The 17,469-nt window shown below is 37.9% G+C and overlaps 1 protein-coding gene across 1 annotated transcript in view; it reads right to left on the reverse strand.

Moving 5' to 3' along the window:
• The window catches only part of LOC149135990 (uncharacterized), a 30,266-nt gene extending 20,140 nt beyond the window's left edge, over window positions 1-10,126 (reverse strand). The window contains exon 1 of the mRNA XM_089350518.1: window positions 9,666-10,126. Within this exon, the coding sequence (XP_089206644.1) occupies window positions 9,666-9,779 (114 nt within the window). The 5' untranslated portion in view covers window positions 9,780-10,126. The remainder of the gene's footprint in view (window positions 1-9,665) is intronic.
• Window positions 10,127-17,469: the final 7,343 nt, after the last annotated feature.

Raw genomic sequence — 17,469 nt, forward strand, 5'->3', positions numbered from 1 at the left:
GATTTTGCAATTCTCATTCTTGGTGACTCCCTCTGGGGTTTACTCATACCACGTCTTTGCTCTTTGTAGGCCGTGATTTCCACAGAGCTCCCAGTGGCTCATTCTTGCCACATTGTCATGTCGTCTTTTATATTCGCGTTGTGCCAATTTCGGGCACTCGCTAACGATGTGCCATGCAGTTTCACCACTCTCACCTCACATTCTGCATTTGTCGCTGCCGGTAGTGTTGTCTATTCTGTACTTCACATAGTTGGTCCTTAACGCTTGTTCTTGAGCTGCGCATTTGAGTGCTTCTATCGCTATCTCCAGGTCACTCCTCCTCATCCATAGCCGCCGGTCATCTGTATCTGTCTTCGCGTTCACATCTCTTGCAAACTGATCGTACATTTATTTCCTTCCATACTTTTTCTTCTTTTGTGTTCATTTCTTGTTTAAATTTTTCTTTCATTGCACAATTTTCAGTTTTGATGACGCTGGCCTTCTTCGTATGTTTTAATAATGACTCCACAGCATTTTTTATACATCACTCTGAGCTGTTTTCCTCTGCTTTAATACAGTCCTGCCAACTGATCAAACCTCTCCCACCCTTTCTTCTGGACAAGGACAACCTATCGGTGTCACTCTTAGGGTGGAAGGCTCTGTGTACTGTCAACATTTTTCTGGTCTTGGTGTGCATTTTAATCACTTGTCTCTTTTGCCATTTTACAATTCCCGCTCCATACCGAAGTGATGCTATCGCCCATGTATTAATTGCTTGGATTTTATTCGATCCAGTCAATTTTGAGTGCAAAATACTCAATCCTCAGTTGCTCATTCATTTCCTTTTTCTTTATCTGGTTGAACTCTAGTACACCAAGGTACTTGTAGTCTTCCGTTTCAATTTGTTTAATCAAGTCTCTATTCGGTAATTCTATCTCTTCTAGGGACTTGCCTCTTTTTAGGTAGATTATTCCACACTTCTTGAGTCCAAATTACATTCTAACATCAGTACTAAAACAGTGGATCGTGCTCACCAAGGAACTCACTTGTGTCTCATCAAGTGAGTTCTTTGGGGATACACAAATGAATTCCTTGGTGAACACGGCCCACTGTTTTACTACTGATATTATTATTATTATTATTATTATTATTATTGTTCAGTAGTTTTATTTTTATAACGTGCTTTCACTTCACTACCGAGCGCAGCTCTGTGCGCCTTGGGTATGTGCTGTGGTTTGCTGTGGTGCTCTTATGTTTACTGTATTGAAAGTGTTTTGCGTAGAATGTGTGCAGTACCCAGTAGTGCAATTTTCTGTATGTTATATATTATTATTATTATTATTATTATTATTATTATTATTATTATTATTATTATCTCTTTATCACAGGTTTTGTTGGAGCTCCTGGAGTCTTGCATGCGTAGCGGGTTTACTACCTGCAGCCAACGGTACCATGCTATTCGTTCTTTTCAGCTATCTAATACTTTCCTGATTATTCTGGCCGTGTCAAGGAGGTGGGGAAATTCCATTTTAGCAAGAAAATGCAGAATAACAGAAAAGACGTTTAATAAATAACAACAATGATAACAATAATGATGACAACGCGAGCTCAAATGCATCCATTTGGTCAAACGGAAATGTGACAAATACTAACGAAACTCAACCGTTTTCAAAGGTACTTTCAAATGAGAAAATCCCGTAATTCTTTTCTTCTTTAACTTGTTTCACTCATTTGAGTGCGGCCATGCTGAAGAAACCGCCTTGAAGGGTTTTAGTCGAACAAATCGACCCCGGGTCTTATTTTTTTAAAGTCTATCACTTATTCTATCGGTCTCTTTTGCCGAGCTTCTATGTTACGGGACATAAACACACCAACACCAGTTGTCAAGCGGTGATGGTAATGACGAACACAGACACAAAGACACAATACACTGATATATATATATATATATATGAATAATAATATAGATTTAATCAAAAGATTAAATGTGGTACTTAAAATGTTTGAGGCACCAGAATTTGGTAGGATAAAAACCAAAAACAAAATCAAGAGATTTGGTGAATAAAATTTGAATATAAGCAACAAAAATTTAATAGGTTATAGCAGTACGTACGTTTCGTACAAGCTCCATTTATTCATGTAGTGAGAACACCACAGAATGTACAATGAAAATGTACTCCTCAGCTGCATAATGGAAATTCATTTTAGAAAGTCATTTTGAAGATGTTTGCAAAAAACAAGAGTAAGAGAAGAAAACATACCATCTCGACTATGCCCCCCCCCCACCGAACAAACTAAGTTCTCCACTGAAGAGGATACTTAGTGCCATATCAGTATGGTACTGATGCATACATACATATACAATATATATATATATATATATATATATATATATATATATATATATATATATATATATATATATATATATATATATACATTATTAATAAAACTGTAAAAATATCACAAAATATAACCTGTCCTCGTCTGTTGTTGTTTTTTCGTACATTCTCCCATATATATATATATATATATATATATATATATATATATATACACATAGATGCATACATAGATGCATACATACATGCAGGCATACATACATGCAGGCATACATACATGCAGGCATACATGCAAAAATGCATGCATACATATACAATATATACAATATATATATATATATATATATATATATATATATATATATATATATATATATATATATATACGTTATTAATAAAACTGCAAAAACATCGCAAAAGCTGTTACTCAGTTTCACGTTCCCATTCGTCGGACAGTTTTGGTTGAGAATGGAACAGATATATTGTCGAGAGAGAGAGAAAGAGAGAGAGAAAGAGAGAGAGAGAAAGAGAGAGAGAGAGAGAGAGAGAAAGAGAGAGAAGAGAAAAAAGAGGGAGAGAAAGAGGTGGGGGAGGAAAAAATAATGCTTGATACTTGCATGCAGATACATCGATAGAAAAATAGATAAATTCATTGATAGATAATCATATAAACATATAGAGGGAAACTCATATACATAAGGAAAATATCAAATGCATTTTTCTGTTGTGGTTGTTGTTGTTGTTGTTGTTCAATCCCCATTTTGGTCCCACTTGACCATGCCTTTAATTAAACACATTCTAACCCTGATCATTACGTATTTTTATGTGGGTATTACATTATCCTATGTGTCCTTCTTGTTTTTAAAGACGGTAGGGTTATTATTCATGGGAGATGTTATTTCAAGCAAACCAAACAACCGCAATGAAGTTTCTTGTTTGCTCCATTTGAGAAACTTTTGTAACGTGACGATGAGCTAAATGTTTCATAAACTATCGACGAACTAACAAATTTTTGATAAATTAATTTCTTGTGTATGTAAATCCCGGTTATAGACCAATGACACGACCGTAAGGTTATGCGACGTTTAATTATTTCGAGCATAGAATGTCTTTTTACTAACCAATCATATCACATAATCCGAATCAACTAACGTTCTATCAAATAGAAGTAACCTTTGCCAATGACACTTTGGTTTCGATTCGTGATTAAGAATTAAGATAGGCAATATAAGTGGAGAAAAATTTACTCTATTCTTATTAGTTTTCTCTTTGGGAAAATCATAAACGGAGTAATCTTTTATTTCACTTTCCTAACTTATAAAAGTCAACCTTCAAACCTATATAAGAAAGAATCATTCTCTATGCCTAACACGTCTATGGGTAAATAATTCGATTTCAACTTCCAATTGTAATCGCTATTGCTTTATCACTAAAGTTATTTAAGAAGAGCATTCACGTCAAAACTCCATATCTGCTCTTCTATTTAACTATTAGAAGAGAATCATTGTTGAGTTCATAGGGTGTAGGTCCATAAACTGAACGGCTGGACGTTCGTATCAATACCGACACAGTATTGTGTCCGCAGCCAAGACAATTTAAGTACCTCTGACTAAGTGCAGCTGGCTTTAAGTAGACATCGTAACGATGTACTGTGTGAATGCTATTTCGTTGACGAAATTTTCGTCAATGCGAACAAAATTATATATACATACACACACACATATATGTATATATATATATATATATATGTAAAATGTTGAAGAGGAAAACACGAGTAGATATATATATGTATATATATATAGTTATTTTCACATATGTAGAAGATCATAAATTTACAAGAAAAGATTTATTTAATATGATATTTGACACCGTGTCTTTCCTAGGCGCATTTAAAGAGCATAACAGAAACGAAATTTCTTAAAGTGGAAATCGACTCCACAGAGAATTTGCTTCTTACATAAACGAGGTCTTCAACGGGAGAACAAAACACTGTTCGATAATATAAGAATTCAAGATGCTTCAAATAAGAAACCGACATGTATAAACAGCAAATATTCAATCGTTGCCCCATAATCCGCTTTGGCGTTTCAAGGTTCTCATCTTAGTTTTCTCTTAGGGTTGACTTTGTCGTTCATTAGAGGTTAAAATTGTAAATAACAATAAAATATCAAAGACCATTCAATAAACTATGGACGTTTCGTTAGAAAAATTTTCTGTTTTTTTTCTTGTGCTTAGAGGATTATGACCATTTTCAGGGTTTCTGAGACTCGTAGTTTTGGGTCGGGCAAAAGTAGAAGAGATCCTTAAACAGGAAACCTGGTTCGAATACTTGCAACAGTGTGGACCCCATCGAGTGTATAAAAGAAACAGGAAGCGCTGTTAAATCCAGTCGGTGGATTAGATCTACCTCACAAAAAGTGATAGCATCTGAAGGGTTTCCCCAAACCTTTCCTCAACCCAATTTTATTCGGAAGATTTGGAGTTTACTACAAAACTATGGTGGAATATTCCCGCGTAGTGCTGCAAAATGGGAGTGAACCCATAACTACGTGATTATGAAACGAATTGTTTGTTCTTAATTAAAGCTATATACATTGTGCCGGAAAAGGTGGATGAGACGGTTGAAACAAGATGGCCGGACTAGATGCTTTTCACTATCTACTCTGTTGTTTATTTTTATTTTTAAGTGAAAAAAAACCCCTCCAAATATCGACTGATGCTTTCATCATGATCGATAAAATAAGAACTGTTAATATATTGGCGTCATAAATCTTTAGACAAATTATCTTTCGTTTATCAGTAACAACAAGAATAACATGAATAATAACGTGAACATCAATATTAATAGTGATTTTTCATGTTGGAACCAAGCTGAATATTTATGGGTAAGAATGTGGCCTGTATCTGAACACTTTTACTTAATACGAACATCTTTTATCGACCCAGGAGGACTCAAACGGATTTGATCTTAAGGCTTAAGGGAATTAAACTACATATTGCAAGCTATTCTACTGATAATGCCATTCTTCGCTCTTGAATAATAAGTTCAAGAATAGGCACAAGGCCAACAATATTGCAGGAAGAAGATTATTCGATTAAATCGACCCCAATATTTGACTGACGTTTTATTTTATCGATCCTGAAGGATGGAAGGCAAAGTCTAATTAAGCGGGATTTGAACTCAAAATGTAAAATGTAGTAAGAATACTGCAAGTCACGAAATCGCTAATGATTTTGCTTATCCACCGCTTTAATAATTTCTAATTTAGGCACAAATCCAGCGATTCCGTGGAAGGGATTAGTCGATTAAATCAACTCCAATACCTGACTGGTGCTTTATTTTATCAACCCCTGAGAAATTGAAGGCCAAGTTGACCTCGGTGGTATTTAAACTCGAAATAAAAGTCTACATTCAAATCGAACAAGTGTAAAAAAAAAAAAAATGAAAGGGTAAGTCTACACAGTGTACACAATTCCGTGATGTCCTTAGAGGAGGACTAATCTAAGAACCTCATACATCTTACAAGTGTCCCTTGCCCGACAGATGCATGCTGAGAGTAAAGACATTTACTTGGGATATGCTTTCTACTTCTTGTTAGATTACTGGAGAGTACGTCACTTTACTTTAAAAAGTTGATAATGGCTTTGCTAGAGAATAAAATGAATATTTTTGGTCCTTTCAGTCCACATATGACTACCAAACGGAGAAAAATTTCCCGCTTTTCCCACTAACGGGAAAGTGGTGGGATGATTTTCACTCAGTCGATAAATCTGTCCTACACGCTACAACAACCGTTTGATAAGAATCCATAAGTTAGCTCAGATACAGAACTAATTTGTAAAGAATGATTTCAACGCTCTGCTCACATCATGAAAGTCCAGGTTAAAAGCAATTTCGCTCCCGCAGAGTTTATCTCGAACCAGCAATGCTCCCCGGCGGCACTACCTGGCCACACATTTCTGTACCTGTAGTATCCGGGCCAAAATTTCTCCGAAATTGACCAGCCAGTTGATCCTTGGCGACATTAAGAGTTTCCCTAAGGTTATTGTCTATCTTTTCTATCACAAGCCCTTTATCAGTCGAAATCCTAACTGGTAGCGGGCTATGAGAGTCTGACAGCATTCTGGGTGTCAGGGCTCCCTTTCTTGATCTTCGCTTTATCCAGGACAGTCGCTTCATCAAGAACCGAACTGTGAAATAACGTGCGCAATAAATGGCGACTACACCACTCACCGCCCAGAATCGCCGCAGATGCAGCAGCCTTACTATTTGTCTGTTCATGATCAGTCACGGCTTATCACCCCATCCGTGCAAAATGTGTTGGCTGTAGACGAACTATCTGACCAATGGAATCCGACTCTTCCATAAGCAGCGAAAGAGCAGAAATTCCAATCTGGTTAAACAAAAACGGGCCAAAGAGCAATGGTCAAGCGGTAATATATAATAGAGGCGATACACATGTTCGCCATCTCAATGCGGTCTGTTACGAATAACTTTCTTTCAGTCCATTTCTAACTGTGGCTAGCCACCTTGCTCGTAATCACACCTCAGTTTCTATTTACCACGAGATCCGGATCTAACATATAGCCCCTTCTCCATTTGCTTACACAATCTTCGCCAACAAAGAAATAGTTCTTAAGTAATATTGATAAGTAGAAGAGAGATTCTTTCTACTTGTCCCGTGTTACTGTTGTTTAACGCCAAGACAACCCTAAAAGAACTAATCTATGATCAAATGCATTTCAATTACAATCATTTCGCCTCTCTTCAGATATTCTATTGTCTTTTCAAAATGATAAGGTGTCGGCTAAGAGAAATCCGGCAGCTATTTCTGGCCGGTCAAGAGCTCACGCTAGGATTCTTTCGTTGACTTCATTTTCTCATGCTTAGCTCGAGATCAACTCAGGTCGAACGTGTTCTAGTCGTAACGATCTCATCTTTCATTCAGTCATGTGTCTAGGACCACATTATACAATATCTTTCAAGACGGCAAATTTTGATTTGAGTAAGATTTGGCTGCTATTTCTAACAAGTTGAGCAACCATGCAGAAATTTCTCCGTTGGCCGCGCAGAATTCCGCGTTGGCTTGTATTTTTACCTAGTCAATGTCGTAGCTAGAGTGGGTGCCGCCTGGAGCAGCCCTTGAATCTGTTGACGCCCACCAATCTGCCTCCTATTCAGGATTATACAGCAGACCCAAAAGTTCCCCCCTCCTTGAAAGCGTCACCGGAGATGGACTGCTCCCCGTGCCCCACCGACTAGCTACACGATTATGCTATCACAATCTGGGAAGATATAAGCTAGACTTAATATTGTTCATTTATGAACGCAGAAACGTGAGTCACAGAACTAAATACACAACCATAATGAATCACCATACACTCCTTCCGTTATGACAGTTTGTTACATAGACATGAAACAGTAGATATTTTAGAATAATCAATTATTACTGGTGTAACATTCATGATGTTTTTGGAAAGGGAATAAGGATGTATATGAAATAATTTTGAAGAATAGAAATTTGGTTTTGTCAAACCTTATTTTGTTAAACTTTATTTTATCGATCCTGAGAAGGATGAACGGTAAAGTCGACCTCAGTGGGATATGAACTGGAACTGTAAAGGGACTCAACAAAATAGCGTAAATTATTTTGATTTAGTGGATTTGATGACATATGATGCACTTTCCCCAAACCACAGCCTCTCAAATCATCATTCTGGGTACTATATGCGAAGTCGCTTTAAATATTACATGCTTTAATGCGCTAACAACTTTTTTTGCCCAGCATATGCGCTGCTGAAATTGAGATGTGTCTTGTATGCTCATGCGTTTTTTATCTCATTTAATGCAACACTCTCTGTCGATTCCACTAATCCAAAGCGTTTTCGAAATAACAATAGTTATTATAGTTCTTACATAGGCTTGGTGTTTAAGCTTTTAACAGAATAAGCAAATGTGGTATGATGTCTATGTTTTCTTAATAGCATTAATGACACAAGTGATGACGAGAAGTGTTAATGTTAATGGAAACGCAATCATTTGTCAGACAGTTTGGCGAGTGTATCTCCATTCTGTGATGCGAACTACTTTATTGAAAAAAAAACCCAACAAATAAACAAAGAAGAAAGAGATGAAGACGAAAGAGAAAGAGAAGATAAAGAAGACAAAAAAAGATGAAGACAAATATGAAAAAGAAAATTAAGTCGGATAAATAAGAGGAAATGAAGACGAAAAAGAAAGAGATGAAGAAAGTGGAAAGGAAGAAGAAGTAAGAGAAGAAGGAGAATAAAAAGAATGAATGGAAGAATACAAAAAAAAAAAAGAAGAGAGGAAAGGGAAGAGGGAAAGAAGAAAGAGAGCAGACGGTAAAGAAAGAGAAGAAAGAAAATCAAGAAATGGTGATGGAGAAGAAGAAGAAAAAATAAGGGGAACAGAAATGGAAGAAATAAAAGGAAAAACTAGATAATAATAATAATAATAATAATAATAATAATAATAATAATAATAATAATAGACCATAAGAGCACCACAGCAAACCACAGCACATACCCAAAGCGCACAGAGCTGCGCTCGGTAGTGAAGTGAAAGCACGTTATAAAAATAAAACTACTGAACAATGATAATAATAATAATAATCCTTTCTACTAAAAACACAAGGCCCGAAATTTTTTAGGGGTGAAGGCTTGTCGATTACATTGACTTCAGTGCTCAGCTGGCACTTATTTCGTCGATCATGACAGGATGAAAGGTAAAGTCGACCTCGGCGGAATTTGAACTCAGAACGTAGAGACGGACGAGATGCAGCTAATCATTTTGTCCGACGTGCTAACGTGTCTGCTAGCTTGCCGCCTTAATAATGATAATAATCCTTTCTACTAAAGGCACACGGCCTGAAATTTTGAGGGGAGGGAACTAGTCAATTACATCGACCCCAGTGTTTCACTGGTGCTTAATTTATCGACCCCGAAAAGATCAACGGCAAAGTCGACTGTAGCAGAATTTGAACTCAGAACGTAGCAACGGGCGAAGTATCGCTAAATATTTCGTCCAGCGTGCTAACGATTCTGCCAGCTCGCCGCTTTAATAATAATAATAATAATAATAATAATAATAATAATAATAATAATAATAATAATAATAATAATAATAATAACGATGATGATGATGAGGAGGATGATAATAATGATGATGATGATTTTAATTGCAATAATAGATACCACTGTTTAAGCTAGAAGAATTAAAGTAACTGCGGGATATCTAAAGACAACACATCAACAACAATAACAATAACGGCAACTCGCTATAGCGAAAGTGAAAGTAGAATACAAAAACTATTGACTTACTCTGCTGCTAGCACGTGACAGTGGCCAAAAGCTATTGGCATGGAGACGCGGAATCCACGCCGATGCCATATAACAGCACAAACAAAATAGGAATCCGCTCGCAATCAACTTCATGGTTCTCACTTTTCGTTATGGAATTCGGGGCGAAGCTTCTTATATTTATAAAAAAAAAACCCCAGAAAATTTAGCACCCACTTGAATACTGCTGCTGCTGCTGCTGCTGTTGTTGATGTTTCTGTTGTTGCTGCGTCTGATATTGTAGTTGTTGCTGGTGCTGCTGCTGCCGGATTTACTGACAATTGTTGCAAGTGTTCTTACTGCAAGTGATGCTATATGCAGCTAAGCTTGTTTTCTTGTGTGCGTCGAACTCAGAGTAAAACTGATTTATGATTATTTATTTATTCATTTATTTATCTTTTTTTTTTCGTGGGATGCTTTGTCTTCGATTCTTGCAAGTTCTTCAATTAAAGCAAACACCAGGAACCGTTTATAGCAGCCTGTCATTGAATCAACCAATCAGAAACTCTTGTGGTACTTTTCAATTTAAACTTATCGAAATTTTTAGTCCCACCTACTTCGATGACAGACCAAGGCGGATGTGAAACATTCTCTCATTTTCTTTTCTGTATTATTATTATTATTATTATTATTATTATTATTATTATTATTATTATTATTATTATTATTATTATTATTATTTGCACACGTTACCAAATTTAAGAATAAGTTATGAAAAACAAAAGAAACACTTGTAGAAACACAACCAGGCATGCACGCACGTACGCACACACGCACACACACACGCGCGCGTACACACACACACACACACACACACGTCACTATCCTATGTATTTCCTTATTCGTGTGTGTATGTGTGTGTGCGTGCGAGTGTCTGTATGTGTGTGTGCGTGTGTTATTATGTGTATAGACATACGCATACATGTGTTTTAGGCTGTCCGTCCACATAGCTGCATAATTGATTTAGCATATGTGCAACGCAACGCCCACGCATATTTATATAAATTCATGCATAAATATGAAAACATTTTGCCGTACAGCAACAGGTTTAGAATTGCATATGCATGCAATATTACAGTGAAATACATTCATGCATGCATATACACATGCATACATACATTAACATACACGCACGCACACACAGACATACACATATAGACATGTGTCTCTGTGATTATATACACACGGACGCACACATATCCATATCATACATATATACATGTGTGTGTGTGTTTGTGTGTGTGTGTGTGTTTGTGTGTGTGGGTGGGTGAGTGCGTGCGTGCGTGTTTGTGTGTGTGTGTGTGTGTGTGTGTGTGTGTGTGTATACAGTAATATATATAGTAAGAACGTTTATTTGTTATTATAAACCTTGTTCTTCTTTTAGGATGATAGGGGTAATTAGTAGGAGATTTAGTTGCTATTTTTAGCAAGCTGACAGACCGTATGGAGGCTCTATTTGCTTGATTTCTATTCTAAGCTGTGCTGCACATTCGTCTGTCCTTAGACAATTCTATTAGTGTATATATGAGAAGTGGTTCATACCCGTTCTCTCCAACTTTCTCCATTTCTACAGACAGGGACTGCGGGAGTGGTCGCCTTCGATTCTCTCCACGGTGCAATAAAAGTGATTCAGAAAAAGGGGGGAGAAGGGGAGGGGAAGAGGAAAAGGGGAAGAAGGAAAGGGAAAGAGGGGAGAGAATGAATTGATTCTCCTTATGTGATAGTTTATTTATCGACCTTAGAAGCAGTGAAAGGCAAAGTTGACCTGGGTGGGATTTGGACTCCGAGCACTTAGAGACGAAATAAATACCGCAAGATATTCGATTCGTTGCTGTACTGACTCGGTTCGCCAATTTAGAGTGTCTATAGTTGAATAATGGCTTCCAATTAGGCATAAGGACACATATTTTAAAGACTGAGGGTTAGTGGATGTCATCGATTTCAGTACTTGATTGGTACTTTATTTTATCGACCTCGGTAGGATTTGAACTCAGAAAATAAAAAAACCGGAACAAATATGGGAGGTAATTTTCCTATGTTCTGACGATTCTGACAATACATAGCTCTGTCTACAGTTGAATAATAATCCTTTCTACAATAGACACAAGGCCTGATATTTTGGGGGAGGGGGCCAGTCGATTTAATCAACCCCAGTATGCAACTGGTATTTAATTTATCGACCCCGAAATGATGAAATGCAAAGTCGACTGCGGCAGGATTTGAACTCAGAACATAGCGACGGACGAAATACCGCTCAGCATTTCGTTCGGCGTGCTAACGTTTCTTATTTCTTTATTGCTCACAAGGGACTAAACATAGAGGGGACAAACAAAGACAGACAAACGGATTAAGTCGATTACATCGACCCCAGTACACAACTGGTACTTAATTTATCAACCCTGAAAGGATGAAAGGCAAAGTCGACCTCGGCGGAATTTGAACTCAGAACGTAACGGCAGACGAAATATCGTTAAACATTTCGCCCGTGGGCTAACGTTTCTGCCGTTGTTGTTTGTTCCATCTCGAAACATGTCTGGTTCATAAAGGCCGGTTTCCCGGTTTCATTGGCGTGTAGGTTCCCCATCTGGACGGGACGCCGGTCCGTCGCAGGTGAGCTGCTTGATGCAGGAAGAAAGCGTGTGGTGTTTCGCTCATAAACACACGCATTGCCCGGTCTGAGATTTGAACCCGCGATCTCTCGACCGCGAGTCCGCTGCTCTAATCACTAGGCCATGTGCCTCCACTAATTTGAAAGTTAGATATTTGTAAATACCATCATCTCAAGCACCTTAATGGTGCTGGTGGTATTTGAATTCAGGATGTAAGGGGCTGGAAAAATACAGCAAGGTACTTTTTCCAATGCTTTATAGAATTTGCCAAACCATTGTTCTCCATGCAAATGAACAAATCTTTCAACGAGTACAAAGCCAGCAGTTTTGGGGGAGAGTGCTAGTCGATTTCATTGACCCATGGACTCGAGGGGTACTTATTTCATCGATCCCGAAAAGATGAAAGGCGAAGATGACCTCTGCCAGCTCGCTGCATTACTAGAAAGGAATAGTAAGACAGGTAAATACTGAATTAATATGGGTAGATACTGGGTAAAATGTTACTGCAAAACCTGATTTTTTTGCAGAAAAGAGGATTCAGATCTCCAGAAATGTAATATGTTTTGTTATCTTATTCCGAGACTGATAGTGGAGGGGGACTGATAGTGGAGGGGGACTGAAGGAAGAAAGTATCTTCAAACTGGAAACCTGGTCCCGAATGCTTGAAACAAAATGGATGCCGATAAAGTACTCAACATGTCATGTGGTTGTGTCGAACCGAGCAACGGATTAAGTCCACTAACCATGTAGGCCATGATAGTTTCGAACTCAGAATGCAAAAAGCTGGAACAAATACAGAAATGCATCCCGTCCGACGTTCTTATTACTTCACACTGCTATTTTATTTTACTCACCCCGAAAGAATGAAAGGAAAAGTTGACCTCAGCGGAATTCGAACTCAGTGTGCGTAGAGTAGGAGCAAATACCACGAAGTATTTTATCCGACGCTGAACGAATCTGCTAATTCACTTTGTTGGTTGGTCATTTTACGTCGCTGGTCGACGGTGTTGCAGAAACAGTAACTTAACCACTTCTGCTGTGCCTTGGCAGTTTCCAGAAGCAAAAGCCTAGCCCCAAGCACTTGCTTCTGGAAACAACCAAGGTACAGCAGATAACTTGATACTGGATGTGTGTAGCCTCAGTTGAACTCCAGAGATTGAATTATGAAGCTACTTTAAAAACTGCAATTTTTTTTTTTTTTCAATATTTCGCAGCATTTTGTCCGTCTTTACGCTCTGAGTTCAAATGCCGCTGAGGCCGACTTTGCTTTTCACCATTTCGATAAAATAAGTACCAGTTGGACACTGGAACCGATGTAAAGGACTTACGCCATCTCCGAAATTGCTAGCTTTGTGCCAAAATTTGAAACCAGCACGTTCGCAGCATCTATGGAGCTGCAGGGGATGCCAGATATTGGTTAAGTTTGATCGGACAAATCTGTGTATACCTCCCTCCTTTACGTTAAAGGGCAAAGGTCTCTTGCACAAGACCAATACAAGTTTGAAGGACGAGTAGGACTGGTTCTGCACAAACCATACACTTTATAATTATAAATCCCTGCTGCTTTTGTGGGGTAATTTACTGAGTGTTTAAAAATGTTTTACAAGGAACATCATAAATTTATTTAAATGTAGTTGTTGGCACTCCGTCGCTTACGACGTCGAGGGTTCCAGTTGATCCGATCAACGGAACAGCCTGCTCGTGAAATTAACGTGCAAGTGGCTGAGCACTCCACAGACACGTGTACCCTTAACGTAGTTCTCGGGAAGATTCAGCGGGACAAGGCTGACCCTTTGAATTACAGGCACAACAGAAAAAGGAAGTAAGAGAAAGTTGTGGTAAAAGAGTATAGCAGGGTTCGCCACCATCCCCTGCCGGAGCCTTGTGGAACTTTAGGTGTTTTCGCTCAATAAACACTCACAACGCCCGATCTGGGAATCGAAACCGCGATCCTATGACTGCGAGTCCGCTACCCTAACCACTTGGTCATTGCGCCTCCACGTTTAGATGTAGTATAACTGTAGTAAGGCGGTGGATTAAAAACAAAGGCACACACACACACACACACACACACACACACACACACACACACACACACACACACACACACACACACACACACACACACACAAAAGAAAAAGCAATTGGAATATTACTGTATTTTAGAAATGAGATTACATCTTGGGTGGTTGTACAGAATGATAGGAAACAGGACTCTAATATTGAATTATTAGCAGAATATTTCAGATTTACAAAGAACAGAAATGAGAATCGATGAAGTTCATACCCATATTCTGGTAAGTGTTCTGCATTTTGAGATATCACTAATATTGTTGATGTTACTTAGTTCCAGTCGGCTGTTATTATTCAGACCAACGATCAAAAGCATTCATCTTCATTTTTAAGTATAAAGCATTTAGGAGTAAGTTAACCAATAAATCTTTTCCTTTAAGACAGTATAGTGGGAGACGAGGGGTATTTGGCTGCTATTTCTTGCAGCTCGAGCGACCGTAAGAAGGCTCCCTGTTTGGTTGATGATATTTTAGAAACCCTTAGGGCGGCGAGCTGGCAGACTTTGCCTTTCATCCTTTCTGGGTCGATAAATTAAGTACCAGTTGTGTACTGCGGTTGATCTAATCGACTGGACACCCTCCCCCAAAATTTCGAGCCTTGTGCCTAGAGTAGGAAAACAAAAAAAAAAAATAAAAAGAAAGCACAACTAGAATACTGACCGTGAAAACATCGCAGAATGTGATTTCGAGCCATTTCGTTTCACTTATGCTACATATTCGGTGGACACCTAGAGTTTCTCAAAAATTCTGTTGATGGTGATGTTTTTTTAATTTTTTTTTAGGGCCGAGTCAACTTTGATCAGTTTATGACCAAAAGCGTTTCAATCATGACAAACTTGTCTCTTTAGAAATATATCAAGAACTACATTATGTATTGTGTCATTTTATTTAGAATGATAAAATGTGATTTGGTTGCTATTTCTAGCTTGTAGAGCAACCACATAGAGGCTCTCTCGTTGGTATTACTTTTAAGATTCTGCAATAAGTGTCTGCTAAATCATCTTGCAACGGTTAAGGGGATGCCCTCTAATGACTATCCCATCTAACCAAATGAAGAGGGAGAAGTATAAGCGATTCAAAGACAAAGTCACTAGAATCAGCAACCATCACGTAATATACTATAATTCTCGGCAAGGGTTTCTAAAACATTAATTTCATATTTTGGCACAAGGCCAGTAATTTCGGGAGAAAGTGTAAGTCGATTATATCGACTCCGAAAGAATAAAAGGCAAAGTCGACCTCGGCAGAATTTGAACTCAGAACGTAAAGACGGACGAAATAACACTAAGCATTTCACCCGGTGTGCTAACGTTTCTGCCAAGTTCGCCGTCTTATTGCGCTTTCTATTTTTCAAAACAAATGGTCACAGGTTAATAATGACGTCGTTTCATTTTACTCGTAATGGTCAGTAATGGTCGAAAGAAAGGCATGAACTTCATATAATGAGATTTCTTTTCGCACCATAATATTGAAGAGTTATTGCTGAAGGAAATCAATATTTTATATGTAGGATGTGTATTCTATCGAACAGAGCTAAAACATCCAATGTCTTGATTATGCGAAGCAATTTCGATTTCATGTTGCAGAAATTAAGTTCATTTACGTCTTTTTATGAACTTACGAATAAAACATGAATATAACAGAATTCCATTCCAACTAGAGATTTATATGTGATACATTGTGTTTCTTTAATTGGAACAACCATTTGATACAGGGCCATTATAATTGACTCCACTCCAATTTCGGTTCCCAACTCTAGCTATAGCAGATCAGTTACGCCATTAAAATTTTTGAGAAAGAGCACAAACATAACTTAGTTTTATTTCCTCACTTCTTATAAATACTTCATTACCTTCACTTTTTCACTAGACCAGTGCTTAATTCTCATTTTTCTTTTATAGCTGGAATTAGATAAGAGACAATAATCTTCTAAATCAGACTTCAGTCTATCGTGGGTAATTTTTCGTACTTTGCTATAGCATTCACATCACGGAACCATTCGTCATTTTAAAGTACTGTCGCTGTTTCTCAGCTTATGTTTAGCACTTATTAAGGCTGGTGGAATTCAGCATTTTTCCTGGGTCTCCTTGACTGGTGAAGAAGAAACTACAACCCATAAATTATTCTTAAATAGAAAACCTGGTTCGAATGTTTGTGAAACATAATGTTAAAAGCAGCAAGGATCAGGTAGTGGTGTTAAACCAAGTTATACGTTAGATATACCAGCCAAGAGTATTTACTGGCCGTGTGACATCCTTTCTCACAGTTTCCGTCGGTCCAATTTCACTTCGACTTGAAGGCTATGGTAGAAGACATTGCAGGGCACAGTGCAATAAAATCCACCCCGGAACCACACTATTATCAAGGAAACCTCTTAACTGCATACCATTCCAAGATATTTTTGCGGCTTTTCTTCACAGATGAACGTCACTTCTAAAGGGTGTAATGTCATCTGTCACTACCCATGTTTTTCTTGCGGACATCGGTCGACAAATATTTTAATTGAACGCCAGCCGCATTCCTTTCACTATTTTGGAGGAGACAAAAAAAAAAAGGCTTAAAAATTAAGGATCTCAACCTTAACTTTAAGACTTGTGTATGGCACTTTGAGCAAATGTTTTCTACTATAGCCCCGGGCCGATCACTACCTTAGTGAGTGAATTTGATGGACGGAAACTGTGTGGAATCCCATTGTGTTTATATATATATATATTCACACACACACACACACACACATAAATGTATACATTCATAAACCCATACATGTATGTGTGTGACTGTGCTTTTGTCTATGTTGTTCCCACCGCTTGACAACCGGTGTTAGAAAGTTTACGTCCTCATAACTTAGTGGTTTAGCAAGAGATAACGATAGACTAAGTACCAAACATAACCCCCCCACCACAAGTACTGGTTTCGATATATTCGACTAAAACCCTTCAACGAGTAAACGATAAAAGATCCTCACTAACATCTCCCCACAACACTGACATTAATTTCTTTGTCTCTGCAATTCACATTATCTTCACCCCAATCCTCATCATTTGTATAGAACAACAGTAACAACATTTCACTCTATGACATTTATTATTATTATCATCATCATCC

This window comes from Octopus bimaculoides, chromosome 4, assembly GCF_046866305.1.
Source record: "Octopus bimaculoides isolate indiv1 chromosome 4, ASM4686630v1, whole genome shotgun sequence".
NCBI classification, from domain to species: Eukaryota; Metazoa; Mollusca; class Cephalopoda; order Octopoda; family Octopodidae; genus Octopus; species Octopus bimaculoides.